General features: G+C 33.8%; 5 protein-coding genes across 14 annotated transcripts; 2 read left to right on the top strand and 3 right to left on the bottom strand.

Moving 5' to 3' along the window:
- Positions 1–830: 830 nt before the first annotated feature.
- On the top strand, positions 831–1,950 carry LOC136345680 (zinc finger protein 37-like). Its single transcript, XM_066294208.1, has 4 exons — positions 831–966; positions 1,145–1,405; positions 1,457–1,734; positions 1,786–1,950. Exons 1-4 carry the CDS (start codon positions 831–833, stop codon positions 1,948–1,950), a joined length of 840 nt encoding a protein of 279 aa, XP_066150305.1.
- Hsc70Cb (heat shock protein 70Cb) lies at positions 1,812–10,786 on the top strand. Of its 3 annotated transcripts, none has more exons than XM_066294113.1 (11): positions 1,812–1,912; positions 6,407–6,605; positions 6,701–6,884; positions 6,937–7,228; positions 7,296–7,498; positions 7,571–7,779; positions 7,897–8,077; positions 8,360–8,685; positions 9,339–9,647; positions 9,713–9,855; positions 9,918–10,786. In XM_066294113.1, the coding sequence occupies exons 2-11, from the start codon at positions 6,477–6,479 to the stop codon at positions 10,237–10,239; spliced, it is 2,298 nt and encodes a 765-aa protein (XP_066150210.1). In that variant the 5' UTR covers positions 1,812–1,912; positions 6,407–6,476; the 3' UTR covers positions 10,240–10,786. The 3 variants fall into 3 exon arrangements, with proteins under 3 accessions (XP_066150210.1, XP_066150208.1, XP_066150209.1); XM_066294111.1 differs by lacking the exon at positions 1,812–1,912 and adding an exon at positions 5,483–5,824; XM_066294112.1 differs by lacking the exon at positions 1,812–1,912 and adding an exon at positions 5,488–5,824 and having other exon boundaries at positions 8,360–8,634.
- Positions 1,942–4,253, bottom strand: LOC136345620 (uncharacterized). 2 transcript variants are annotated; one of them, XM_066294114.1, is made up of 5 exons: positions 3,652–4,253; positions 3,267–3,578; positions 3,039–3,215; positions 2,574–2,979; positions 1,942–2,521 (listed from the first exon to the last, which is right to left on the bottom strand). In XM_066294114.1, the coding sequence occupies exons 1-5, from the start codon at positions 4,187–4,189 to the stop codon at positions 2,032–2,034; spliced, it is 1,923 nt and encodes a 640-aa protein (XP_066150211.1). In that variant the 5' UTR covers positions 4,190–4,253; the 3' UTR covers positions 1,942–2,031. The 2 variants fall into 2 exon arrangements, with proteins under 2 accessions (XP_066150211.1, XP_066150212.1); XM_066294115.1 differs by having other exon boundaries at positions 2,347–2,514.
- LOC136345626 (26S proteasome non-ATPase regulatory subunit 10-like) lies at positions 4,381–5,433 on the bottom strand. The gene is made up of 3 exons (XM_066294133.1): positions 5,124–5,433; positions 4,823–5,068; positions 4,381–4,769 (listed from the first exon to the last, which is right to left on the bottom strand). The coding sequence occupies exons 1-3, from the start codon at positions 5,223–5,225 to the stop codon at positions 4,440–4,442; spliced, it is 678 nt and encodes a 225-aa protein (XP_066150230.1). The 5' UTR covers positions 5,226–5,433; the 3' UTR covers positions 4,381–4,439.
- Positions 10,787–11,195: 409 nt separating the features above from the next.
- Positions 11,196–26,975, bottom strand: Cog3 (conserved oligomeric Golgi complex subunit 3). 7 transcript variants are annotated; one of them, XM_066293826.1, is made up of 19 exons: positions 26,368–26,975; positions 25,507–25,661; positions 24,545–24,633; positions 24,048–24,381; positions 23,689–23,994; positions 22,738–22,845; positions 22,309–22,475; positions 20,507–20,739; positions 19,864–20,002; positions 19,439–19,578; positions 19,279–19,382; positions 18,988–19,214; positions 18,737–18,901; positions 18,360–18,462; positions 18,194–18,289; positions 18,072–18,127; positions 17,897–18,005; positions 16,906–17,018; positions 13,807–13,963 (listed from the first exon to the last, which is right to left on the bottom strand). In XM_066293826.1, exons 1-19 carry the CDS (start codon positions 26,511–26,513, stop codon positions 13,946–13,948), a joined length of 2,808 nt encoding a protein of 935 aa, XP_066149923.1. In that variant the 5' UTR covers positions 26,514–26,975; the 3' UTR covers positions 13,807–13,945. The 7 variants fall into 7 exon arrangements, with proteins under 7 accessions (XP_066149928.1, XP_066149929.1, XP_066149923.1 ...); XM_066293827.1 differs by lacking the exon at positions 13,807–13,963 and adding an exon at positions 14,791–16,809; XM_066293828.1 differs by lacking the exon at positions 18,194–18,289.
- Between the last annotated feature and the right edge of the window lie 293 nt (positions 26,976–27,268).

The following is a 27,268-nucleotide window of genomic DNA, read 5'->3' as shown; positions in this document are numbered from 1 at the left end:
TGTTGAGAAAAGATTAATTTTGTTATTTCGTAATTTTAATTTTAAATGATTAAATTTAACCGTTAATTTTTTCTCTTAACTTCAAAATGACTGCAGGCAACATGTATCTTGAAAAAAAATGCAATTATTGTATGGTAGAATCTGCAAAACTCGAAACGAGCAACAATGTTCCAAGTTTTAAAATTTTTAAAAAAATTTTAGAAGCTCAGGTAAACTTTCAATAAATAACACTATTAATTTAATTGAATACACTAAGTGCCATTAATACAAAAATTCTTTTATCCATAGAATCACCAATCTATTTCTCAAATTTTACCTTTCAGACACCTCTTGAATTGCCTCAAAAAATATGTGAAAATTGCATCAATACCCTCCAGCTGTTTGCACAATTCATAGAAAATTGTATTAAAAACATCAACCAGCTAAAAACCATTTCAGAAGATCACAAAGATGAAAATAATGAAATTAACCAATGTCATAAAGATGAATCTCATTCTATCAACTTGAATCTAATAAGTGAAAAAGTAGAAACAAAATCTGAACTTGTTAATTCTAAATGTGAAGCCTGTAAATCAAAATTTTTATCAGAAGAAGCTTTGCAAGAACATATCAAAACTGAATGTTGTACAAAACTAGAAAAGAAGAAAAATCTCCTGACAAAACAGATTTCAATACTAAAACAGCTAAAATGCAAGACTTGTAGAGCTATATTTGAAACAAAATCACAATTACTGCAACATAACAGTGAGGAATTTGGTTGCACTGGAATTGAATATCCCTGTTTGCAATGCAATAAAATATTCAAACAACAATCTATGTTGAATAGTCACATGCGGTGTCATAAGAAAGACAAAACATTGACCTGCCCAGAGTGTGAGAAGGAGTTCAAATTTCAGCAGAACTTGAAAAGACATATGTTAATTCACAAAGGAATTAAAGAATTTAAGTGTGAAGAATGTGGAAAGGGTAAGAACCTTTAAAATTTAGGAATTTGAGGTGGACAAAAAGCAAAAGCTTATATATTACATCTGTTACTGTTTAAAATTGAGTTAAATGACTAAAATGCATGAAACTTGAGATACATACTTCCTTTCAGCTTTCTCCAGAGCTCATGTTTTAAAAGAACACAAAAATATTCACACAGGTTGCAATCCATATGTATGCACTTATTGTGGTAAAGGGTTTAAACGCTATGCTAATCATTATATTCATGTCTACCGTCACAAACTCCTAAATGGAGAAGTTAGTCAAACAAAAGATACAAAATCCTACTTAAAACTGCAGTGTGATGTCTGCAATAAGGTGTTTGCTAGCAGAGGAGCATTAGAAAACCACTCGATATTACATCAAAACGGGGAAGACGCGGCTATACTGAAGAAGTTTTTGTGCACACGCTGTGGCAAAGGTAAGCAGCTACAAATACTAACAGCGACCTTTTTATATGTGGAATTTAAAGGTTTTAATACAAAGGGTCAGTTGGATTCGCACATGCGAACACATACAGGCGATACACCCTACGAGTGCAGCGAGTGCGGAAAAAAATTTAAGCAAAGAAGTTCTTATAATAACCATCAATTTGTGCATTCTGGTGAAAAACCTCATCGCTGTACTGTATGTGAACGATTGTTCACTCAATCGGGACATTTGAAAATTCATATGCGGCTGCATAGCGGTGAAAAACCATTTGAATGCAGCTTTTGCACTAAGAAATTTGCGCTTAAAGGCAATTTGAAGGTATAATATTCATTGATGACTTATTGGGAATATAAATACTGGTTTTTATAGGTGCATCTGAGGAGTCATACAGGGGAGAAACCCTACGTGTGTTTGGTATGTAATGGCAAAGCCTATTATAATGCAGGGAGTTTGAAAAAACATATGAAAACCCATGGTGCAGAAACGCCTAGTCATGGTAATCTCAGTCAGTCTATAGAACTAGTATTTGTTTAGTGGATATTTATTTATTTATTCCAACTTTTACATATAGAATAAAATCATTTAAAACTTAAAGATAATGAAAATTGAAGAGCTTCAGTAACCCAAAGTCATCTTTCTGTTGAAAGAAATTCCCTCAAAAGGGGCCGGCAGTTTAGAAACAAACTTTAGGTCCATTTTGCATCCTTGCGATAAATACCGTTTATATTTGGTTCTGTTTTTTAATTCCTTCACCACGGTTCTATATTTCTGTGGCCCCCTTGTTAAAACAAGGGCAAAAGCTTTAAAGCACAGAAACATAATCACGCGCAAGGAAAAAGCGGGCTCATAATTATTACCCTTATTTTGCTTTATTTTTTTATTTATAATTGGTGAATAGGAAGAGGCAACAAAATCGATACTTTGGATAGCTATTATGTGCCGTTGTTGCGGACTTTCGAATAAATAATCGATACTGCTAATCACGTAGTAGAATTTAAATGCAACAAAGCACATTCCATGAAATATATTCTTTAAGACTGTGGATGCAGTATTCCCTATGGTGTTTAGCTCAAATGGTGAAAAATAAAAATTAAGATACTGAAAACTAGATATAAATATTATTAAAATTGTTTTCTGGGCATCATTTTGGCACTTACCTCAAGGCATTAAAAACAAATTCCTTTGCTTGTGTTGTGCTGAACTGCTTATTTATATTCCAAATTTTAAATCTTCCTCTTAGCTCTCTTCCTTTAGGAAAATTGAATGCTGAGCTTGTTTCTTTAGTCTCTAGATTGAAAACCTTTCCGCAAAATACTATACGCGGATCATCAATTTTTGGATCAATATATTTATGAGTTTTCCCTTCGTTGAGTATTGACATAGTGAATATAGCAACTTCAAAGTCATTGAGCATATATTCATTTACTGTAATGAACAGTATGTCATCAACAGTCCTATGCAGGAACGTATTTGGAGTGTTGAATGATCTTAAATAATTATATGTTAGATAACTCAAATATAGATCACATAAAATAGGAGATAGTGTGGACCCTTGAAGGAGACCTGTAGATTAAATTTTGTTGTAAAGATTTCCAATTTGTACTTGAGTAAATAGGACTAACCATGATGCCACTTATAAAGGATCTTTTTGCCTCTAACGTAAAAATACGATCTTCCAATTGTTTTTATTAAAAGGTCTTTTTGAAAGGCAGTTAAATGCTTGTCATCTTTAATTATTATAGATTTCAGCACATCAGTGTCAATCATTCCAAAGGCATCTACTAAGTCTACTTTTATTGCTGTAAAGTAAAGTTTATTGTTTATTGTGTCTTATAATAATTAAAACTTACCATATAATTTATTTGAATATCTCTTGGACATAAGAAATATCTTCCACCTTTGAAACAAATCAGGGTGTGTTTCTAATTGATACTCTTTTGTTAACTTATTCAAGTTGACTTTAATGGTAATATTCAAAGATTTTTTAGATGCAAAAAGTTTCAAAAGAGGCCTGTGTATATACATTTTTATATTTTTTTTTGGGATGAATGTTAAAATGCCTATTGCACATTTAGGTCTTGCTTTATGGCTAGGTACTTTTTCCAAAAAACCTTGTTTAATGCTTTGTGCAAGATTTTTGTCTTTAAAAGAATCGGCATCTCCTGCAAGATGTGATAACTGATACAAGAAAGTTTTCTGTACAGAAATAACTAATAAGAGCAGTAGGACCCTTACCTCGGAGAACTACTAAGTACTCCCTGTGACGATACATATATATGAAGCAACAGTAATGATTAATAAATGGCTTGACTACAGTTTCCAATAAAAGGATATTAGCTCTGAATATCTGCACATCCATCTTTTTACTTCTATCAATCCAAGAAAATCCTTCAACTACAAAATTTTCATACAAATTGGACATATGTATGCATTCCCCATAATTTTGAGTTAAAATTCTTGTAACAATATAAAAAAACCTGTTTCTGTTAGAAGTTGTGCCAAAGTATTCCATGCCAATAATAGTTTTAAGGGTTTGAGTTAAGCTTTTGAGTTTAAGGTCTTTTCTTTCTAATGTAGGATGCCTTTTCATTTGGTCGTTCATATTGCGATAAATATTAGCTATTATGCCCTCTAAAGGAATTGGTCCCCTGTCTGGAACATTGTTAGGGGGGTAGACTTGTAAAAGCTTCTTTTTCCAAGTTTTAAAATCTTGTAATGAAAATCCAACGCCGGTTAAGTTTTCTTTCAAAGTAAGGTTGTAATAATGGAGCATTTTTTACATAAACAACTCACGGTAACAACAGTGTAAAAGAATATTATAATTGATAAACATACGAATGACAGTAGACAAAGCAAATGACAAAGTGATAGAGAAGGAAATTGGGACAAAAGAAACGATAAATAAGGATGGATATATCGCAGTAACTTTGGTGATTGTCACAAAAAAAATAAAACAACACTAAATTCTGGTTTCATTTTATTCAAAATCAAAACTCTTACAAATTCAGTTAAAATTCTTTAGATCAACGGGAATGGCTGGTTGCTTTTAACAGTTTCATTAACTTCGGGGAACACAAATCAAGAGGGCTTTGTCTTTCCTTATTCATTAAAGTTAAGTCTGCTCCATTCTTTACCAGCAGAAGGGCTTCTTCCTGTCTGTCTTCCTCACAAGCTAAATGCAAGGCAGAGTTCCCATATATATCTCTATAGTTTATTTTCAAATCATCTATATGCTCCATGAAAAGGTTTACAATTTCCAAATTCCCTTTGGAAGCTGCACGGTGAAGAGGGGTACTGCCTCGTTTGTCTGTTATGTTAATATTTGCCCCATTCTCAAGTAATTTTATACAAATCTGCAATTTTAAGATATAATTCGTCAAGTGAGCTTAAGATGAGAGAAACATACAGGAACCCAGCCTTTGGACGCAGCATACTGTAAGGCTGAATGGCCATTTGATGATTGTTGATCAAGAATAGCCCCTTTATCAATTAGCAAACAGACTATCTGAGTGTGACCAGCAGAACTTGCTAAGATTAAGGGAGTAGTTTCAGTATCGTCACGTGGGTCGATAGGGGAACCAAGTTCTATTAGATGTGTAACAAGTTTTAAGCTGCCGCCAACACAAGCCCAATGGAGCAGTAATCTTTGATTCTTATCAAAATAAAGAATTTGTGATACATTATTATTTACGTTATGGGAATATTACCAGGTCCTTTTGAGTTAGTAGTGAAGGGTCTTCTTCGAGTTTTTTAGACACAAGATTAAAATCCCCTTTGTGGGCCGACTGGAAAATTGTCTTGTCTGCCATTGTTCTTTGGTGTATGATATTCAGGATTTTGTTTCAATTTTAATTAATTAGTTTTTCAATTTATATATATAAGAGTTTCTTTTTAATTTATTCTTACTAGTTCTGATTTTGTGACAATGATTTGTTTTGTTTATGAAACCAAATTTCTGTTAGATGAAATACGAAGTAGTGTAAGTACGAAGAGCATGTTGGAGCTCTTCCACGTATGTTAAGAAAAGAGAGAGATTTAGTCAAGGCATACGTATTATTTGTTCAATTATTTGTAATTTTCCAGAATTTTCGTTCATATGTCGAACTTCATTTGTTATGGCAGTATGGCTGCCATCTGCCATTAGTTTATTCTGGATTTCTAGCAAAACCGGCACGTTGTGAAAAAAAAATTGGTAAAACGTTCTAGAACGTTAATATTCATTCCACGAGCATTTTTTACTGTGATAATTACGAGTTTAGGGTGTTCTCTATTAAAAAGTAATCAGTTAAAGAATGGCCGCGATGTCAGTTATCGGAATAGACCTAGGAAATGAATCCTGCTATATTGCTGTTGCGAAAGCGGGCGGCATCGAAACGATTGCCAATGATTACAGTATGAGGGCCACCCCGTAAGTATTTGATATCTGAAACTGATTTGGCATTAATAATGGTGTGAAGACACCCTCGAACTTGTAGGTGTAAGTTTCTGCACTGTTAGACAAAGGTTTGGGAATGGTTCACCTTGACCAGTTATGTCCCTATATGGATTTTTCTAGATATGACTGGGAATTCTTTAGTTTTTTAAATAGTTACTTCCCTACTAAAATATTGATATTAATTGTTTTAATACTACATTTAATCATATTGCATATTATTTTTGAGTTAGTAATTGATGAGCCAGTTTTTGCATTTCTATTACAAATCGAGCTGAAAATGAAGAATATATTGACACTGGGAATAGTTTATCAAATGTGCAATGATAATGTGTGGAATTCGGTTGGCAATTGTATATAGTAATAGTATATTGTATATTACATTATGAGAAAAGTAAGAAACATCCTATGTTGAATGAATGAATGAAGAACAAATTTGTTTTTACATTACATTTACATACACATTTAAATATATTTACTTTATATCTAAATTTCCTCAAATTTTTATTAATATCACTGTAACAAGTTTGATGATTATTCCTTCTTAATTTTCATCAGATCCTATGTCGCATTTTCGGGCAAAAACCGCATTCTCGGCGTTGCCGCCAAGAACCAACAAGTTACCAACATGAAAAACACTGTATATGGCCTGAAACGTCTTTTAGGCAGAAAGTTTAAAGATCCGCATGTCCAACGCGAATTACAATGGCTGCCATTCAATATTTTGGAAGACAAGAATGGAAATATAGGAATTAAAGTAAGTGTATTGCGCCTTATCCCGTACCAAATTGTAACTAACACACATAGTTTCAATTAAATTAAAGAAAATTTATGTTTTCATAATGTTTATAGGTAAATTACTTAAATGAAGAACACACATTCTCCCCTGAACAATGTTTAGCAATGCTTCTAACTAAATTAAAAGATACCGCAAGTGTAGCACTGCAAACACCCATCAATGACTGCGTTGTATCTGTACCGTCATACTTCACCAATAATGAGAGGAAAGCGTTATTAGACTCAGCCGCTATAGCTGGTAAGTTATATTCTATCACTGGATTTTTTCCCCATAAAAAAAAAACTCTTAGGCCTAAACGTGCTGAGGCTGTTCAACGAATCTACGGCCACCGCCTTGTCCTATGGTATTTATAAACAAGATCTGCCTGCTCCTGAGGACAAACCCAGGAATGTGATATTTGTGGATTGTGGCTATGCATCACTTCAGGTGTTTGCATGTGCTTTCCATAAGGGAAAATTGAAGATGTTGGCTACAGCCTCTGATTCGTATTTGGGAGGAAGGGATTTTGATAGGGTTTTAGCTGATCGATTCTGTGCTGATTTCCAGGAGAAATATCGCATCAATCCCAAGTCAAATCCGAGGTGAGTAATCGTTTTCTTTATTATCAAGCTTAGATTATAAGAAAAAGGAATATTACATCTTCTTTAGAGCCTACATAAGATTGTTAGCGGAAGTTGAAAAATTGAAGAAGCAAATGTCTGCCAATTCCACAACTTTGCCTTTGGGAATTGAATGTTTCATGGATGATAAGGATGTTAAATCTGAGATGAAGAGAGCGGACATGGACGCTCTTTGCGCTAGCTTATTCCAACGCGTTGAAATAACATTGAAGGAATGTTTAAAACAGTCAGGTAATGCTTTATTTTGAAGGCACTATTAATTTTCTTTAAAGTAAAAATAATTATGCTATTCTTCTATTGCAGGATTAAATCTCGACGATATCTATGCAGTAGAAATTGTGGGTGGGTCATCGAGGATTCCCGCTATTAAGCAGCTAATGGAAAAGGTGTTTCAAAAACAGCCAAGCACCACTTTGAACCAGGATGAGGCAGTGGCTAGGGGCTGTGCCTTGCAGTGCGCCATGCTATCTCCTGCAGTTAGAGTGCGAGAATTTAGCGTAACTGATGTTCAGGTGAGTTTATTAAAATATAGTAAAGTTATTAAAAAAAAATGTCTACACAAAGGAGATCTGATTCTTTATTGTTTAAAAGCATTGGTAAGTAATATAAGTTGTTTTCCTCTTTTGTAGAACTATCCAATTCACATGTGTTGGGAAGCGAGCGCTGGGGGCGAAACAGCGGGAGACATAGAAGTATTTCCCGCAAATCATGCAGTTCCTTTCACCAAAATGCTTACCTTTTATCGCACTGAGGCATTTTCTCTTCGAGCTTTTTATAGCAACGATGTTCCCTATCCGGATCGTAACATTGGTAAGTGAATTTGAATGTGACAGTATATTCATTATTACTGTGCTTGAATAGTTACTAAGATTTAATAGTGTCAAAAGCCTTACGTAAAATATTAGCGTCCAACACTTTCGATGTATTCAGCGACTTCCATTCGCATTGGAAAAGCCTTAAATTTGATATGAGGCACATGAATTTTGAAAGTTAATGAACTTTGAAGTTGGTAAAGATCTAGCGCTAAATTCTACAAAACAGCACGTAATAACATTTAGAAAAATGTCATCAATTTTCTTCCATCTCTTCTAGGTACTTGGGTGGTAAAAGACATCCGTCCTACTGCGGATGGTAAGTCGCAAAAAGTTAAAGTCAAGGTGCGCATCAATCTGCATGGCGTCATGACCGTGACAAGCGCCTCCCTCATCGAAGCGAAAGAAGCTGTAGAGTCTCCCGAGGAGGAGAACCAAGAAGCCGGGAATGCACCTCAAGAGCACCAAAACGGCGAGCAGCAACGGAACCAGGGAGAGAATGATGTGAACATGGACGGTGGTGAGGCGGTTCAGCAGCAACAGCAGTCGGCAGAGGTAGGGTCCGGCACCAGCTGGACTAAGAAAATTTCGTCCTGGTTCAGCGGGGTACGCATTTTAATGCTGCCGGCCGCCGCGGCCGTCACGCGATACCCTATTTCGATATCAACTCTTTAATTCTTTCTGTCCTCCCCCCGGTTCTTTGGTGATTAGTTGTCGGATTTGTTTTTGTTGCAGATTTAGTTTGTCTGGTTTATCGACAGTTTTTTGCAATTTCCTTCGAGATTTTAAATTCAGCTTTTTTCGTTTAGTTGTTTTTGTTCCTCCTTCATGTAGATAGACATGGCTCAAATCACAAAAGACTTCAATCAAACAGTAGATCGATGTTGGAAGTAATAGGAATTTCCAGTGGCTTCGAGATTTTTAAGTGGTTAACTTTGTGGAATTTGAGTGGAAAGTATTTTAAGCTTCCTTGATTTGCAAGCAAAATAAACCTGCATTTTATGGGGAATTGACTGAATTCACTCAACTTTGAGTCCATATATACAAGGAGCCTCATTTTCAATATTTTTACCCCGTATCTCTTTTATCAATACTGATGTGAAGAGAGGTACATCACGTTTAAGTTCCTGTCTTGCGCCACTTCCGTATAATGTTAACATTTTTCGAATCATCTCGAGGCCTTCCATAATTTATGTATCATCAAATCGATAATTTCACTGTTTACATGAAAAAAATATTTAAATGAGACAAATTTCTAGGAGGGAGAAAAAAAGAAGAAACTTGTGAAAAGCGTGGAATTGCCAATCGAAGCCCTTACTTTTGGATTTTCAAACGTTGAAATCGACAAATTCAGCGAACAGGAATTCAAAATGATTGCTTCTGACAAACAGGAGAAGGAAAGAGCTGACGCTCGAAATGGTTTAGAAGAATACGTGTATGAATTGCGGAATAAGGCTTCGGAGGATTTGGCTCCTTATATTTTGGAAAGCGACAAAGAGCAGTTGGTCCGCGAATTGGACGGCATGGAAGATTGGTTGTATGGAGATGGAGAAGACTGCAACAAACAGGTGAGGATTTATTTTAGTGATAATTTAGGATTCTAAGAACAAGTATTTCTACATCTTTTTTTAAGGTTTATATCGACAAACTAGCGGAGTTGAAGTCAAAAGGCGAGCCAGTGCAGCAACGTAAAATCGAATGCGATCTGAGACCCACTATTATCGAAGATTTCGCTAAATCTCTACAACAGTGCATGAAGGCTTTGGAACTTATAAAGTATGATATGACGGATCTGAGAAACATTTTGCCAAACTAATAAATTTTCACTTAAAAACCAGAAACAAGGACCCGAAATTCAGTCACTTGACCGATGAAGAAATCTCCAAAGTGGAGCAAGCCTTTAAGTCCGCTTATCAATGGCTGGAACAGACTAGGGGAAAATTGGCCGGTGCCCCTAAACATTTACACCCCCCCGTCACAATCGCCCAAATTAGACAGGAAAAAGGCAACTTTGAGAACAGCGTTAACTCAATTTTGAACAAAGCGCCACCGAAAGCGCCTTCTCCTCCGAAGGACGAGAAAGCGAATGCAGAACCGAAGGTTAACTCAGACCAGAAAGAGCAGAGTCAACAGCAACAGGAAAACATGGAGTGGTCGTAGAGGATGTTTAATGTGATTATAGGTGTTTTAAATTTGCTATTATTTGTAACTTTTCAGTCGAGGTTAATGTATGGACTCTAATTAATAAATTTGTCTCACGATGTCATTGTAGAACAATGCTGCGGTTCTAGGTTAAAACTTAGTAGAAAATGTTTGGCTTTGTTTTCTATTAGTACCAGACTTGATGCATTTTTGGGTGAGGTTGTAATAAGCTTTTCAGCCTGGAACTGTTGTAAGTTAAACTCCCAGTTTTCATTCTCACCAACCACGTCGTACTTATGTGTTTACGAGCGAAAATGGCTCTTAGGGTAATTACTAAATAGTAATGTTTGACTTCACCTGTAACATATGTTTTTTTCTACAGAATGATTGTCTAGTTTGCCCAGTAGAAACACAGTAGTTGCTGTTCGATTTCTTCAGATATGTGCTTCTTATAATTTATTTTTAATATAGCATTACATCGCTATCTGCTCCATAATTTGCATAGCAAACTAATGTTTTCTTGGTTGGAATTCTTAATTATTCAATTAAAACGAGTCTAATTTAATTGTTGTTTGTTTTATTGTTCGATCGAACGGATAAATGTTTCCTCATTTATTAAAGCATCGAAGGAAAAAATGAAAATAAAAATGACACGAGTCGCCGTTATTAAAGTTACTATCGGAGTATCAAACGTATTTTATTAATGAGCTTTAGAGGTTTCATTGAAATCTATTTCGTTGTGACAGACTACCTTTAATGGTATATCGAACGGCTTTGCGTTCTCTGCTCTTGCTAGAGTCTCAAAGGCTCAGAAGCTTCTGATGCCAACGACAGACTTTCTCTTCATCCTCACAATGAAAAGTATGCTCCTGTCCTTGCGTGGTGTAATCAGCTTATCCAAATATTAATTTTACTTGTAAGCTGACTTTAAAAATGTCAAAAGCTATCACTTCCAAAACCAAAAAAAAAACATATTTTCGGCACAAAACTTGTATATTTTTACTAAAATCAATATAAAATATATTTTTTAAACACAACAATATAATACTATATACAATATAAATACAAGAAAGGATAATAAAAATACAATTCAACTTAATTATTTAACGCTTCCTGCTCTAAAGTAAGAGACACTGAACAAATTAGTATATTTACTTGTTCTGGAGAGGGGCAAGCTATTTGCAACTGATCTTCATTTGAATAACCCCCCTTCAATAATATCTGATCAATTTGCATGAAGGCGTTTATTATGTTATTTTTAATTGGTCGAAACAATATAAATTCAGTCTCTCTATTGGCCAAATAAAGCTGCATGGAACGTTGCACTTCTGGTATTCTTGATTTCATGCTCTTTTGACTCTCTTTAATTATTTCTAAAATAGCAAAAGCGTAGGTTAATTGGAGTATTCAAATTGGGTTGTCACATGGAGATTGAAAATAAAGAAAATTATTGTCGATTTAACAATAGAGGCAAAGTTCTGGTTACACGTAAGAAGTATTTTGATATTTACATGTTGAAAGTTAAATGTGCAATCATGTGTATAGCCAAAAATAATTGTCATACCTGCCACAACTTCCGGTTTCCCAAAAGTCTGCCCTTTTACTGACAACTCATTACTCTGGGTATTCTCCACTCTAATAATCTTCAAAATTTTATCAGCTTTCTCAATCCAATCCATAAGGTTTCCTATAAGCACCTTTGTTACGTAGCCAATAAATGATTCACAACAAAACTTCAACTGCTTATCGATCTCTTTCCTTGAATCCACTAAATACTCTTTAACCTTTGGAGTCCCTTCCAGCAAGAATTCCAATAGGGCATTATTGGTGTTGAATGAAAATATCTGTTTTCCTTTGTGAAAAAGATCAACTGCAGCTTTCTGAACGGAACTAAAATCCAAACTTAGCTCTTTAGTGGTAAAATCCACTTGGAATGGCGCAATTTGTTCTCTGATAATTAGCAAATGTTTGATTTGAAATAGTTTTCCATCTATAGGGGTTTTCTTTGCTGAGATTAAGTCAGAGGCGGTTTGGATAGTGCGAACACAAACAATCAAAGCTTCCTGGGCTAAGCCTTGGAATGTGTCTCTATCTAAACAGAAATAAAGTCGGGATAAACACACCAAAGTTCTCTTAACAGTAGGGTACCACATCCCATGTAAGTCTGCTGGGGAGTTTCCAGTGTAAGATCTTAAGTGAGTGGTAACGGGAGCATTGATTTGAGCTACTTCTTGAGACTCAATAGACACAATTGAAGAAGCCCTTGAATCTGGGCGTCTCTCTTTTAACTCCAAGACAATGTTCTCCATTTGCTGCAGCTTCTCTGGATAAGCCAAGTCTCCAGGAGAGGGCTTATAGTCATTTAGATCATGCTTAAAGAACACATTAGTTCTAAAAACTAGCCTTTCCTCTACATCTTCTAGCAATTGCTTTATAACATCTACATATTTAGTTAAATGACTGTCGCTTAATACTTTCTCACTCAGCATTTCATTTTTTAAAATACCACATAGCTCTGACAGAATTTCTATGTAATTGATGATTATAAGGCAAGGTCTAAGTGTATCATAGAGATGTTGGCATAAAGTGCTTAAATAATCATGAAGCTGAGTTGCTGCATTGACAAAAAAGTAATTGTAACACCGGGCCTCATCTATGCAAACTTTTATGGTAAATAAACAGCAAGATCTGAATAGAACACTATAGTCACTTTTATGCTTCTCTTTAATGTCTTGAAGAGCTTTAGAAATTGCCACTTCCAAAACAGGCAGACGTTGTGTGAAGTAGCTTTTCTGACAATCATAGAGCGTGTTTTTATAATAGCTATTAAACTCTTCCTTGGATTCTATGTAATTCAATATTAGTTTCATTTTAGCAGAGCCACTTTGGAATTTCCCATAATATAGAGCAAATGCAGAATCTGCTGTTTGGACCTGTTGTAAAGGTTCATTTTTGTCTACATTGAACAGTTGCTTTGTGGTATCAGTGATGATAAAATTAACAAAATTATAAACATATGCCAAAGCTGTGCTTAGTAGGCTTTCATACTTCATCCTGTAAACTTTAGACTCTTTGAAGTTCAAGTTTGCATCCAAGTAACTGATTGCATTGTCAATGTTGTTTAGTACTTCTATGAATTCTTCACTGTTTACTTTATTATGACCCAGATGATCTACCAATTCTTGACATTTGGGAAAATAAACGAAATACTTGAGCTTACTATTAATGTCATTTTTTTTCTCTTTGAGCGATCTCTGATTAACCATTAGTTGTTCACTTAAATGATGCAAGTAGTTAGTTTTCTCAACAACATTACGGTATGTTTGCTTCAGCTTGCTTATAGAACTCACAGCTGAGCTGGAGTGTTTAAACAGAGCCTCAGAATTCCTCAAATGTCTAGACAAACTTTCATAATACTCCTGCAAGCCTTTTAAGTTCTCATGTTGTATTTCATTCTCCACTTTTATCATCCATTGGATAAAATCTTTGTTATTGTTAATCAAAGGCATTCGCTCAGGGCATTTTGAAACCTGCTCTACGACAGAGCTGTTTTCTTCACTCTCATAGTACAACGAGTTTACACGATCTTTGAGTTCATAAAGCAGTTCTTTCTGTTTTTCGGATAAAGGGGCTAAAGGGTCGTCTGTTGACTGCCATTTAGCCAAGTTTTCTTGAATTTGCTTGTCTTTAGGGTCTTCTATTATGTTTCTATTTGGAGGGCGACTCATTTTATGAAGTACTCCTACAGTGAATGGAAAAATTAGTATTTAGTAATTTAAGATTATTTCGTTAAAAATCAAAATAATGAACACGGATATCGAAAGGGAAAGTGAGGTTAGAGTAACGTCGGCCAAATTTCTTTAGCGCATACGTGACGTTTTCAGCCACTAGCACCGCATTCTATCTCTTTGCAACTCATGAGGGTCACCCACTCACTTACTCTTTCTGTCTTACGTTAAATGACGACGTACTGACCTAATTAGATAACAAACGTTTTCTTTAAGAAATGTCACCGCGTGAATATGGATCAAGGCCATTGGGAAGGCCGTTCCTTAAACTTGAACAAATTTCAAAATAAATGGGGTGTTTCTTTAGATTGAGTCTATTTCTGGTAATTTCGCTATTAGAGATGGAAAAAAAACTTTATATATATATATACATATGTATGTACAGGTGGTGGAACATCTCTTAAATCTTCAGAAAATGTTATTAGGTAAAACAAGAGGGCACCAACAAATTAGGGGAGAAAATAGCATGGGTGAATTTATAATGAACGTTTTGTAGGTTTTTGAATTACCAGTACAACCAACCAATACATTTGCGTCGCCCTGTATAATATGTTAAACTATTGTAAGAAACAGTGATAACAATAAGATGTCTAATAATGGTTTGTTGTTTTTTTAACTGCGCATATATATATTTGGTTTCAAAATTGTTTTAGTCAAGTGTACCAAATGAAATTCCCAAAATCACACCTGATGCGAAAACAAACATTTACAAGATAATTGAAACAGATTACTGAAATTTATGACAGTTAATTTAGATTTGTTTTCGAATAATAGCATGTAATTCGAATAATATAGGGTGTCGTAGAAAAATGTGAATAAGGAGAGATGGACCTCGCAAATTGTTTAGTTTTCAATTTACACACTTTTAAGGCAAATCTTTAAAGACGAGTGTTGACAATGGTCTAGGAGTTATCGGCCGTAACTTATGAATAACAACAAATTAGCAATACTTTAGCGGCATAACAAATTTTAATAAATAAAAAAAGGGTAATTGCTGTCCTATATTTTTTAAGTTATACAGCGTCGCATTTATTCAATTTCTGTTAACGTTATCACAAGTAGTATTAATAACTTGCTGAGCTACAAATATAGACCATAGTCTGAATTATAAAATTTAAAGTAGTAAAGTATCCTAAAGAAATAGTTGAAATAACAAAAAAAAACCTATATGAATAACTGTAAGTGTGAAGTCAAAACTATATAATCATAATTTTCCTAATATGCTTGAGAATTTTTAGCATCTGTTATTGTATATTTTTATACATACCAAAAAAACAGCAAGAAGTGTTAATAAAACAGAAAAAAAAACAAAACTACAGATATAATTTATTTCTACGATAACTATTTAGAAATCAAGAGAATTTATAAATAAATTTCTATCGACATGACTTAATTTTGATAACCGGACCTTTGAATGTATCTGAACGAACTCTAAACAAACTCGATAGATTATTGTTACAACATAACTAGCGAATATTTCCTGAAGTTAAGTTTAATTATGTAGTACTTACTACCTAGTTAAAGTTCCTTAAATTACCTCAGATAAACTTTAAGTTTGGAACTTTTACCATTAATGAGGAGGTAGGTACAATAAATACAATGTGTACAAAATAAAGATGTTCAACACGGGGACCTCGTAAATTGTAATAGGTACAGATTTGGTTAAATCGGAGAAAAGGTACGCGTTCGAGGGAACAGTTTAACGACGCACAAAGATTTAATTAAAAAAAAATTAAGAAACGTAAAAAAATTAAGAAAACTAAGACACCTTTTCATTCTAATTATTTATAAGCTGCAGCATGACGTTTTTTCAAAATTACTATTTGCACTTCTTGATTTTTTTTTCGTCAAACTACTCCTGGAACTTTTCTGCCAATTAACCAAGTCAATATCTGTTACAGTTTCCGAGATTTCATGCTGGACACATTTATGTATGTTCGAGACACTGTATATTATTTCGTGCCAGTATTGATTTTTAAACCGGTGAGCTGTATGTTTACAAAGGACTGTAAAGTTTTTGTATGTTTTGAAATGATAGTATTTCTTAGATGATTCAGTTGAATGCTATCGCGGTGACAAACCAGAAGCCCGCAATACTTAATTCGGTATCGAAATAAACTTATGTTCTTTTATTCTTTAATATATTCCTTCACTCTGCTGAGGTGGCTCACATTTAGTGAAGGACAGTGCGTTTTGTGTCGTTGATATTCCGTGAACGCAAGTACGCAACATGTAGTTGATATTTGGTGAGTACAAGTGCGAGTCGTGTATCTATCACATAGTGAGTAAAAGCGGATGTCGTCAAAAACTCTTTTCTTCTTTTGTTATGAAAGTGGAAGTTGTGATGTGGAGGAGTCTACAAACGGAATTCTCATTGGCAGGTAATTCAATCTGTGTTAGCGTCAACGTTTCGGAACAAAATTGTTTGTTTCATTTCTTCAATATCTGTTCTATTTTGTGACTATTCATGTTCAATTGCATTCTCAATCTACTTCTAATAGCAGAAGTAGATGTCCCTGGGAATTTCTATATTGCGACCTTACTAGTTTGACCACATACATTATATCCATTTCGGCGAAAATGACAAAAATGTCAAACTTACGAAAAAAATCAAACTAACTTGGTTTGATTCTTGCAGAAAATAAATATTTCATCGAATTTAAACTTATTACCTAATTAACTCGACTAAAAACTTAATTCTTCATTTCATGCCGAAGGCGGTACGATGGTTTTTGGCTATTCACGAATATCACAATAGGCGGCTCGGACAGTAAATTTTATCGAATTAAAGCTCGGTATTCTGGAACATTGAAAAATTGATGATATATTTGACAATTGTGAGGTTTAAAATTGGCCTCAAAATCGCTATCACCACAATTTTATCACTTATACTTACCTTTTCATATATTTCAACAAAGGGAAGAGTTTGAGGTCTACGCTTAAATATCTTCCGTTTCCAAAGCATTAATATCAGCAAACTGACGAGAAATACTCCTGATAGAACAATGCCTGGGAACATATAATGGTTATATTACATGTATGATTCGATAATAATTATGTAGAAAGTGCTACGAGCAATTATTTTGTTATAAATGCCGATTTAAGAACTTAATAAGAATCACGTTTACGAACGCCGGGTATAGTTATATACACAGTGTTCGCAAAACGTAAATACATCATAGTTGATATCATAAAAAAAGAATATATGAGAATCGCATAAGATATACGGAAAACAAGGATCTACGTGAAACGAATTTTTATCCACTTACAACTGTGACAGGCTTACCAATTACCACCGATTATTGATAAGTCTGCCACAACTTTTGAGGTCTTATTATTTTTCCTAATTTCAACCATTAAGACTGTCTGGTTCAATCTTAGCACGGTTATATATTTTTTAAAACACAGAAACCAGACAGTCGTTGACAGGTTGACGATATTCTATGTGAATATTAAGAATTGAAACCTATCGTAATGACTGTATTATCGTTCGTAATCAACACTAATATTTCTGTCATACGTACAGTGAGTCTTAAATTAGTAAGCAAGTCTTGCACTGCTGAAATCAACCAAAAGGTGCCATTTAGTGATACAATGCAAAACAACAAATATGGGTTTAAAAGGTGATGATCCAACATTTTTGGGTTAGTAATGAGCTCTTCTGCGGCCCGGAAGGCTTTAAATCAAGATTCTCAATAGATACCAATAAATGCGAACATAGGTTTCTATTTATTGGAACGTGGTTTCTATGGATTTAGTAGACTTCTTTTATTTTAAAATATGGGATATCTTCCGCAATATATTTTTGGTCAATTTAAAACACACTGTATTTTATCGTTCGACTTGACTAATATGCACAAGCATTGAAAGTCGAGTTATCTACTCACCTACGATAAATAGAGTGTTTGTTGCATCCGAGGATTCGGCTTTTGGATTTTTAAACATATCACAATATTCCAGTTTGTGAATATGACTCACTGAGTGACATTCTTTGTTCTGAAATGTAACATTATTAAGCGATCAGCACAGGTAACATCTCTTATTTGTGAAGTTAATACTCACCGGAAATGGTAGATTTAAAGTCGAGGAACAGGTCAGGTACACTTCGTATGATATATCTGCGAAAACAACGCAAAACAAATATTAGGGTAAAATAATGAATAGTCTAAAAGGAAAAAAGTTACCAGACAGAAAAGAGGAAGAACAATTGCAGAAAATAACGTATAAATTGCAAAAGGGACCAATGCAGTGGAGTGCTAGAAGCAGATGCTTTACGCAAGCTGATGGCAGAAGGTCAATCAATAGATAACAACGTATAAGGGATTTTTGAAAATAATATTCAATACTTACTGTTGGACGGATTTGATTGACATTTGATATCTGTAGTGTACGTTAACTTCACAAAACGGAAGGTATTATTAAATACTGCTATGGGACAATTTTGTCTGAAGTCCTAAGAGGGAAATAAAACTATTATTAAAATATTATGACTTCTACAAAAAAAACATGTATATAGGGTGTGACATCATCATAGAGACATTTTCGTAGGTAATAGTACTCTTTAAAATAATAAAAAAATGCTAACAGACCCATTATCAAAAACGCACCATTTTCTATATACAAAGCGGCAAAGTTTTACATTTTAACACACTTTTCAAAAAAAAATCTATTACCCTGCAATTAACACGGGATCTAATTAGAAAATTAAAAGAACGAAATAGACTTACCTTCGAAAAATCTTGTCTGTTTATTTCACGTTGAGTATAAGGGCTCTTAATCGAACATGCATCAGTTGTTTGCACTTGGGCAGCATGCTTCAAAGGTGGGAACTGGCTTGAGATTTTTTCCTTACTAGATTTCAAATCTGTCACGTTATTGTCGTCAGACTCATCCTAACATGAAAATAAAAAGAACGAATTGGAGATACAAATTGAACGAAAATCCATAATGAGCGAACAGAAATAAGTCTAATGTTTACCTCCGAAGGACATACGACATCAGTGAAGTAAGTAATTGTTAAACTGCAGTCACTGATGTGAAATTCTCCAAAATGACGATTACTAATTATGGACTCGCAGAGGAAAATCAGTGTGAAACGATTGAAATTGTCAGATGAATTGCAATATTCATCCAGCACAATCTCTAGTTTATTGACGTCCTTTGTGAAGACAGCAGTGATATTTTCCAGTTCAACAAAGCGACATTCTAAAATTGTAGTAAAAATGACGTGTTTCGAATTCTTTTTTGAGTTTGAAATCTATTTTAATACCATTTTTGTCGAACCGACAAAGTTCGTACGATCTTGAACAAATGTCGAATGTGATGTTATTGTCGTTGACAAACTGCAATGGTTTTATATTTCCGAAGTTGAAGCTGTGAAACAAATAAATTTATATAAAAATTTCAAAAACCTTCTTTATTGAAAGTACCTTTTCGTATGGATGTTGTCTGTGAAAATGCATGGCGCGTTTTCCAAATAGTTACCATTCACCGGATACGGGCAAGCCTCAGGAGTTTTCCATAAAAATTCGTAATAACACGTTTCCTCTTTACGCAAAATTGGGTTCTCCTAAAATTCAATTTAGAACCAATAGAAGAGAGTCCTGGCAATTTTACCAAGAGGGTGACATTCGCCAAAATGTCGAAATAGAGAGAGTACTAGTCAATTTGGTGGTTTCCACAGGAAATTTCTTTGCTAGGTAAAGTAGGTAAACTTCTGGTAATTTGACCAACAGGGCAATTTACATAGAAACGACGAAATAAAGGTTTATTTTGGACCACCCTACACAATATTATAAAATTTGAAGAAAAAATACTGAATATGCACTAAAAGACAATTAAAGGAACTACATACCTCAATGCTACTGCATTCGAAATGTACTTCACTTCGATAATCACCTTCAGCTCCATTACAATATTGTCCAGTTTGAAATTGCAACACTAAATTACCATTCTTTATGGAACTCTCCCAATACTTTCCGAGTGATGTAAACCTGTAAAAAATATGCTTCTGGGTGAAAAGAAAGTAAATCTCACACAAATTATTTAAGTTTTAGACAGGTATTTTGTTTTTTTTTGTCAAACTATTATTAGTATTATTAAACTATTAGTGATATATTTTTTATTATTATTTACTCTTAATGAATTTGCCTATAAATAGATTTAGTGCGATGCAGTGTTGAATTAGAACATGTATGAAAAAATTTTTAAATTTAGTTTTCATTAAAGAAAATATCAATATGGGACTTTAAAGTGAGATATCTGGAATCTCAATTTTGCCCCTTAGAGTTATCATTTTTTAGCAACAGGCTGTGGCATACACAAACGTAAGCTTGAATTGAATAGAAAAAGAATCCAATTGGCAGATTAGAGATCCAAAGGTTGTCGAGTACTAAATGCTGAAATTGGTGTATTGCCGTGACTTAATTTATCATCAAGGTAGAAAGACAACATGGATACCTTAATAAATCTTATCCAAATATCTAAACAGAATTAACCTATATTTCATGTTCGGCTGCGTTAAGTTTTTCCTCATCACTGACACGTCTTTGGTGCAAGGAGCATCTGAATCCAATACTGATCCGCAAACATTAAATTTAAATTCCAAATTTCGGCGTCGATCGGTTATAATTTTTGTTGATGTGAGGGCACTTAAATCGTAATAATCTTTGTCAAAGTAGAACTTGCAAGAATGATTTGCCTCTTTTATGTAAGTACAACTGGTAATATCCTAAAAAGTTTATGAATGTTCAGATTTTGTGTAGATAATTCTACATGATAAATTTAAAAAACGTGAACCCACTATGAAAGACCTGAATATGCAGTGATACAAAAAGTCTCCGTGAGGTTAGCCATTACTGAAACGTATGGAGTTCTAGAGGCAACAAACAATTTATTATCAAAATATGTAACAATTTCTAACAAGAAACATTTCTTAGTCCATTAACAAAAATCAAGAAATTAGTTAAATGAATTGTAATTTTATGTAAATTTTTCTTAAAATTGTACATGTTTTTGCTCAAAAAACGTTTTTGCATGATTCAAAGATGTATTCAATAACTTTTTTTTACTGTGAAAGAATGGCGATAAAGAACAGAAATATTTATGATGTTAGCTTTGTAATGATATAAGTTATTAAAAAAAAAATTAAATAGTACATCGTGGGTTCGAGAAATCGTCAAATTGGTGCCGGTTTAAGGCAATTAACTATTGAATAATATTGTGAGGGCCATTCAAAGGCTAAAGCAGCAAAAATGGTAAAGAAACGTAAGTCAACAGTGCAATACAAAATCGGGCGCTATGGAAAACATGGTACGACCAAAACAGGACAAAGAAATGTATGTCCAAAGGCTCTGAAAGGGGAAGAGGAACGGTATATCGTACGTCAGATTAAGAAAAACCCAAAAGTAACCTCCGCGCAAATCAATAAAAATTAAAAAAATATTTAAACCTAAACGGCAGTGACAAAACGGTTAGAAATGTGCTAAGACACAGTAGGTATAAAGCCAGATCTACTCGCAAAGCGTCGTTTATTTCTACAGAGAATAAAGAAAAACGTTTAAGTATGCTAAAAACCATTTAAATAAAGTCCAGGACTATTGAAAAAACATCATTTTCAGCGATGATAGTGAGTATAATATTCATGGGTCAGACAGCAAAGAAAGTGTGGAAAAATAATGGATAGCAAAATGTATGTGAATATTTTAAAAAAGAAATCTCACGAGTTAGAGAGGATAAATTGGGCCTTGGCAGGTCTTTTAATTTCATGTTAGACAATGATTCAAAACATTTCTCACGTCTAGCATAAGAACGTCTTTTAAATAATATTAAAAGCACTCTAAATTACCGACCTCAATCGTCGGATCAAAATACGATTGAGCAACTATAGGGAACACTTAGAGCGGAAAATAAAATCGCATGCAATTAATAGTAAAAAGGACTTAAAAGAGGCATTATTAGAAGAATGCCGTCTAATGTAGCATTAAAATCTAAAGGAAACCCGACCTGATACCAAACATTTATTGTTTGAATAATTTAGTTAATATTAGTTTAGTTGTGTGAAATCTTACAGAAACTTTTTTGAGTACAAATTTGAAAATTAAAAAAAAAATCGCTTAAAATTTGAATTTATTTTGCTAGTTTCTTGATTATCATTGTCAATGGACCTAGAAATATTCAGTTTGTTAAATTGTTCTATATTTTGCCAATAAAACTGTTTTTCTTTCCTTTAAACCGCTAGGTATTCCTACCATAAGTAACTGTACGGAATTTTTTTGTTCCACTCTATACACAAACTTACGAATTTAGGGCAAGCCTTAGGAGTCATCCAATTCAAATGTATCTCACATGGCGTGTTCGGATGTGGCGCAACCTTAGGCCCGTAGTCTTTGAAATCGCAGAAAAAGTTTATTATGGTTTTATGATACGTATACACTTTTCGATTGTGATCATAACACTTTGCTCCTTCTGAAATATGGTAAATCCAATAAGAACCAAATTTAGAATATACTAGACAAATTAGAATTAAAATCGAGGTACCTTAATTTCTAGTGGTGCATACAATATAAGCGCATTTTTAGTTTCTATATTTGTGTGCTTGTATCCAAAATACGCGAATTAGCTTACAGTTAGGAATTATAATAATTTCAGTGTGGGAATAGTACAAAGGAAAAGAGAGGATAATAAATGTTATATAATAAGGTGGGGATGAGGAAATTCCCATACTTACTGTCAATGGTTGCTACCATTGCGTCACTAACAACCTCAAGTTGACTGAGTACTGACCCTCTGTTTACTTCTTCGTTGTTTTTTTTCTCACATATTTGAGCGTGCATACCTAAAATAATAATCGCATATAGCAACTAAATAATGTGAATTGTCTTAAAATCCACTCTTAGGGCCTAAGACAAACGAAATGATTTGCACCGCGCTGGTGGCCCCCCTGTTTAAAACGCACGCATTATCGCCAGAACTAGTTTCAGTTTTAAGTTGTGTGTCGCGTCGTATACAAAATGTCTTCGGATAAAAGTAGTCATGAATAATTTTTTTTATGACCGCATATTTACTGAAGGAACAAATAATGAAAAAGCGAAAACGCAAATATTGGGTACATCCTATAAGTGAAAAGCAAAAAGAGAGGTTTTTGACATCCGTTCTATTAAGAAATTCACAAATATGAATAAAATTCCTTTAATTTCACAAGAATGTCTAAAGGATCGTTTCAAGAATTATTATCAACACTTTAAACGCCCTGTTCGAGGAATAACACCGTTATGAGACAAAGCATACCAGCAGAAGAAAACCTACTTATAGCTTTAAGGCAATTTTATTAATATTATTTTTTAACTTCTTTGAAAGTACACTGAACCTGTTGGCTACATTAAATCCTCTCCCTGCTACTGTAATAAAACAAAATGCCCAGACTACGAGTCTTAATATACCAGAGCAAACAACGTTGTACGGTGTAGAAGGCCAGAGTGTCCTGGCTGTCTTAATACAGCATTTTAGTATTGTCACTGTTGAGATATTTCAGTCTGCAATGCCTCCGAACTGATTTGACCTTGGACATTAAGCTGAGTACACCGCGTATTTTCTAAACTCGTTAGCGGCGCATGGTAGACGACATGCACCATGCGGCCGCAAACGCGGCGCAAACCGCGTCGTCTATCTTAGCCCTTACAGCTCTTATTGTTTCCCTTTAAATTTGCTGCACCGCACATTTGAATTAAAAAAATGCTTTCTCCACTAGAGCCCTGTTTAGGGGACCAAGCCACATGAAATTCGGCACTGAGCTCGGTCAAATTATACAGTAAAAATTCATTTTTTACAACACACGATCTGTGAACTTTCAGGCACCCGTAAGAGGTCTTCAATTGAAAAGAATACTTCTTCCCTTGCTTTGGAACTTCGTTGTAGGTCAGATCATCATTGCGCACTTCATTTTTTTCCCAGTCACATATTAGAAATACCGTAAACTTTTTATCAACTAAAAAGAATTTAAGATAGATTATTGAAGTCATAAAAGAAAATGTATTTAACATTTTTTATTAGTGCCTTTGTAAGTGTTTCCCTTAAAACCTATTTCGCTTCCATCGTAAATGGGTTTTAAAGTTGAGAGTAATGAAATAGGCATCATGTTAGATCTAGTTAATGCACATGCGTTGACATCTCTTTGGTTGCAAATGGCATCGCTACCGCAAAGAGTGACACTGAAGTTGTTGGTTTCAGTATGGACTTTAAAGGATCTAGCTAAAGGACTTAAATCTATATATTTTCCAAAAATGTGTGTTCCACACATTGGCGAGTATAACCGAAGTCTCATGTTAATACTGAAAATGCATTTATCTTTTGTCACCTGAAGCGTCGGATTTTCCTGCGGAAACAAAAACTCATAATATGTCATTTTAACTGTCTAATTGTATTAGGTGAAGTAAAATGTAAAGACTGCCATCTATTGCTCTGTAATTAAATAAATATGGAAAATAGATTGCTGAACCAACACTTTTACTTGCGCCCTTCAAGAATAAATAACTCACCGGCCCTTCTTGACTGAAATTAATTACTAAAGAGTAGTTTTGGGTTTTGCTACATTTGTGTCCATTGATTGTCTTCAATTGGTTCCAATCTAAAATAGATTGGAATTTGACTATAAAATGTTTACAATTTACACAGGGTATCTGTATATCTGTGTAACTAATCCTCCTTTTAAATTTTGAGCGTCCTGTATCTATTTGAAATATTTATTGTCAATAGTTTTTTTTTATGTGGTAACTATTCTGTTTAAAATGCAAAGTGTAATATTGAAGACTTTGTACCTGGTTTATTTTAAACCTCGATCAAAATATTAGAATTTGTTGCGACACGTCGTTTTTATTTTTGCAGGAGCCACATTTTAGCGTTAAATACGGACTCACCAAAACAAACCCCTTTGCAGGAGTGTATTCAACATTAGAATCTTAAATGGCACAGGACGAGTGGCACCCTTACTTGAAAGAGACTTTAATTCTGATTATGAATATATAATTTTTTCTTATTTTTGAAACAAGAGTGGTGTTTGGAATTACTTTATGTTAAAGTGGCAAATTCTAAGAAAGAATATGAATGTATTTAATGTTGAGAATTATTTAACACCTTATGGTTTGTTAGTACAGTACTGTTTTTGCTACCTTTACTTTCCAGATATTTCTAAAAATTACTGAAGGTTCCCAAAATATGTATCCATAATTCTCCAGAGTATGTGAAGTTTTATATCATCCTACTCTAGTTGTTGAATAAATATTTTATGTAGATTAACAATGAAGTATATAACATAAAGCACAATAAATAACCTCTTTTTCTAGATACCTTCAAAATGAGTAGCAGATGGAAGATTTCTTCCTTTAAACCCTAAATCCAGAAGACCTTATTAATTAATGACAATGGCTAATGAAAATTGTATTCAAAATGAGAATTATGTAATTTAACTCCATAACACACCAAATAAAAAATTTCATTCTACCTGATATAAAGGCATTTCCTAAACCAATTTTTTCTTCATTCTGAAAATGCCTTAAACAGGCAGTTAGTCCGTCAGGACAGATATCACTGTTATGGAATACTTTACAGAGCTTGAAAAATATTTGAAATTCATTCGCTTTAACTGTATATGTTGTGCTGAAATAAAAAAATTAATTAAGTTAGTTCATCATTATGTGGTAATGTGCTAAGTGTGAGAGGAATGGATATGAAAACAAATATAAAACCCCAATTACAGTAGGCAATTTTTCTTGCCTTTAAAGTTGATGCAAATTAATATTAATACAGGATGGTTCAAAAGTACTTCAAAAAGGGCATAATAATGTTATTTTAAGATGATATATTCTGATAAAGAAGGTTCTTGACAAGATTATTATGAATTTACTGAGTTAGAGTCTTAACAAAAATACATTTTTTTAAATTTCTTCTCCAGGAATCCTCTGCAGATATTTTGATATTTTACAGATGTCAATAGAGATGGTATGGGTATAATTTGTGATAAACTCAACTATAGACTCAATTCAGTTACTGTAATATAGGTACTAAAGTAGACAAGACATAAAACAACAATCAATCACTATTTCTATTCTTGAAATCTTAATAGATCTATTACTGCCATGCAGTAATTTCAGTTGCTCTTCTAATTGGAAACAGTTAAATCTTGAAAGGATTCTGGTGAGACAAATTGAAATTCTGTCGGGTATCTGTAGCTGCAAAGATTTTCAAAAGTTCCTTCCAGACTGCCCACTTATTTTTTATTCATCTGTCATGGATTTGAGATTCCAAAAGTCAAACTACTGAAGACCTGGATCTTAGTACCAAAATAATTATAAATTGCACTTACCTATTAGTTTCTATAAATTTATTTTCTTCCCCCTTCAATGGATAAGAGCAATAATTTAAAGTATTATCAACTATGAAAGGTGTTTCTTGTGATAGTGGAAGAAAAAATGAGAGTAAAAAAATAGAAACATTCAATTTATTATACATTTTTGAGATTTTATTGTACAAGCGATTTCAGTTAATTCCCTACAGGTTCTAGTAGTTTCTCACTAGGACTTAGGAATTAATGTAACTATATTCTTATGAATGATATCAACTCATATCAGTTGCAGTCCCACTATCCCCCAAACTGCTTACTTAAATAAATTACGATAAAAAAATCGAAAGATAAGCAATGCAAGAGCACTAAAATTTCAAGGTTGAACGTTCTGCTTTTAGAAATTCCCAAGGAATTCGTTTTGATGGAGTTTTTGCTGCCGGTTGATGGGTGCTGATTATTAATGATAATTCAGTAGAAGAAATTTTAAACTTGGGATAAGTGTTAATGGTCAAAATGATTGTCAGAAGGGCTTTGTGATATTTATAATTCGCGTGGTTTACTCTTTTTAAACACGAAAATAGTGTAATATAAAAAAAACAAAAACCTAACCTGAACTAACCTCCACTCAACACTTAATCATGACATGCGTCAAAAATAAACGAAATTGATTAAATGTGGATTTATGAAGAGTTTTCATTTTGTTAGCTCAAAACCTGAAATAAATAGATTTTAAGAAGGCATTTTTCTCTACTTCAAAACTCTATTTCTAAAAATTCAGGGAAGGTTTGGACTGACCAGGGGCAACTTCTGATAGGAGAGAAAGTTAATAATAAGTATATTTCCATATATTAGGTTTTTTAGTAAAATCACTTGAGTGTCTTTCTTAATCACGAGGTGAATTTTGAGATGCTCATTTCAAATG

The sequence above is a fragment of the Euwallacea fornicatus genome, chromosome 20, assembly GCF_040115645.1.
Source record: "Euwallacea fornicatus isolate EFF26 chromosome 20, ASM4011564v1, whole genome shotgun sequence".
NCBI classification, from domain to species: domain Eukaryota; kingdom Metazoa; phylum Arthropoda; class Insecta; order Coleoptera; family Curculionidae; genus Euwallacea; species Euwallacea fornicatus.
Note: the sequence above shows the minus strand (reverse complement) of the source record. Positions and strands in the feature narration are given on the sequence as shown.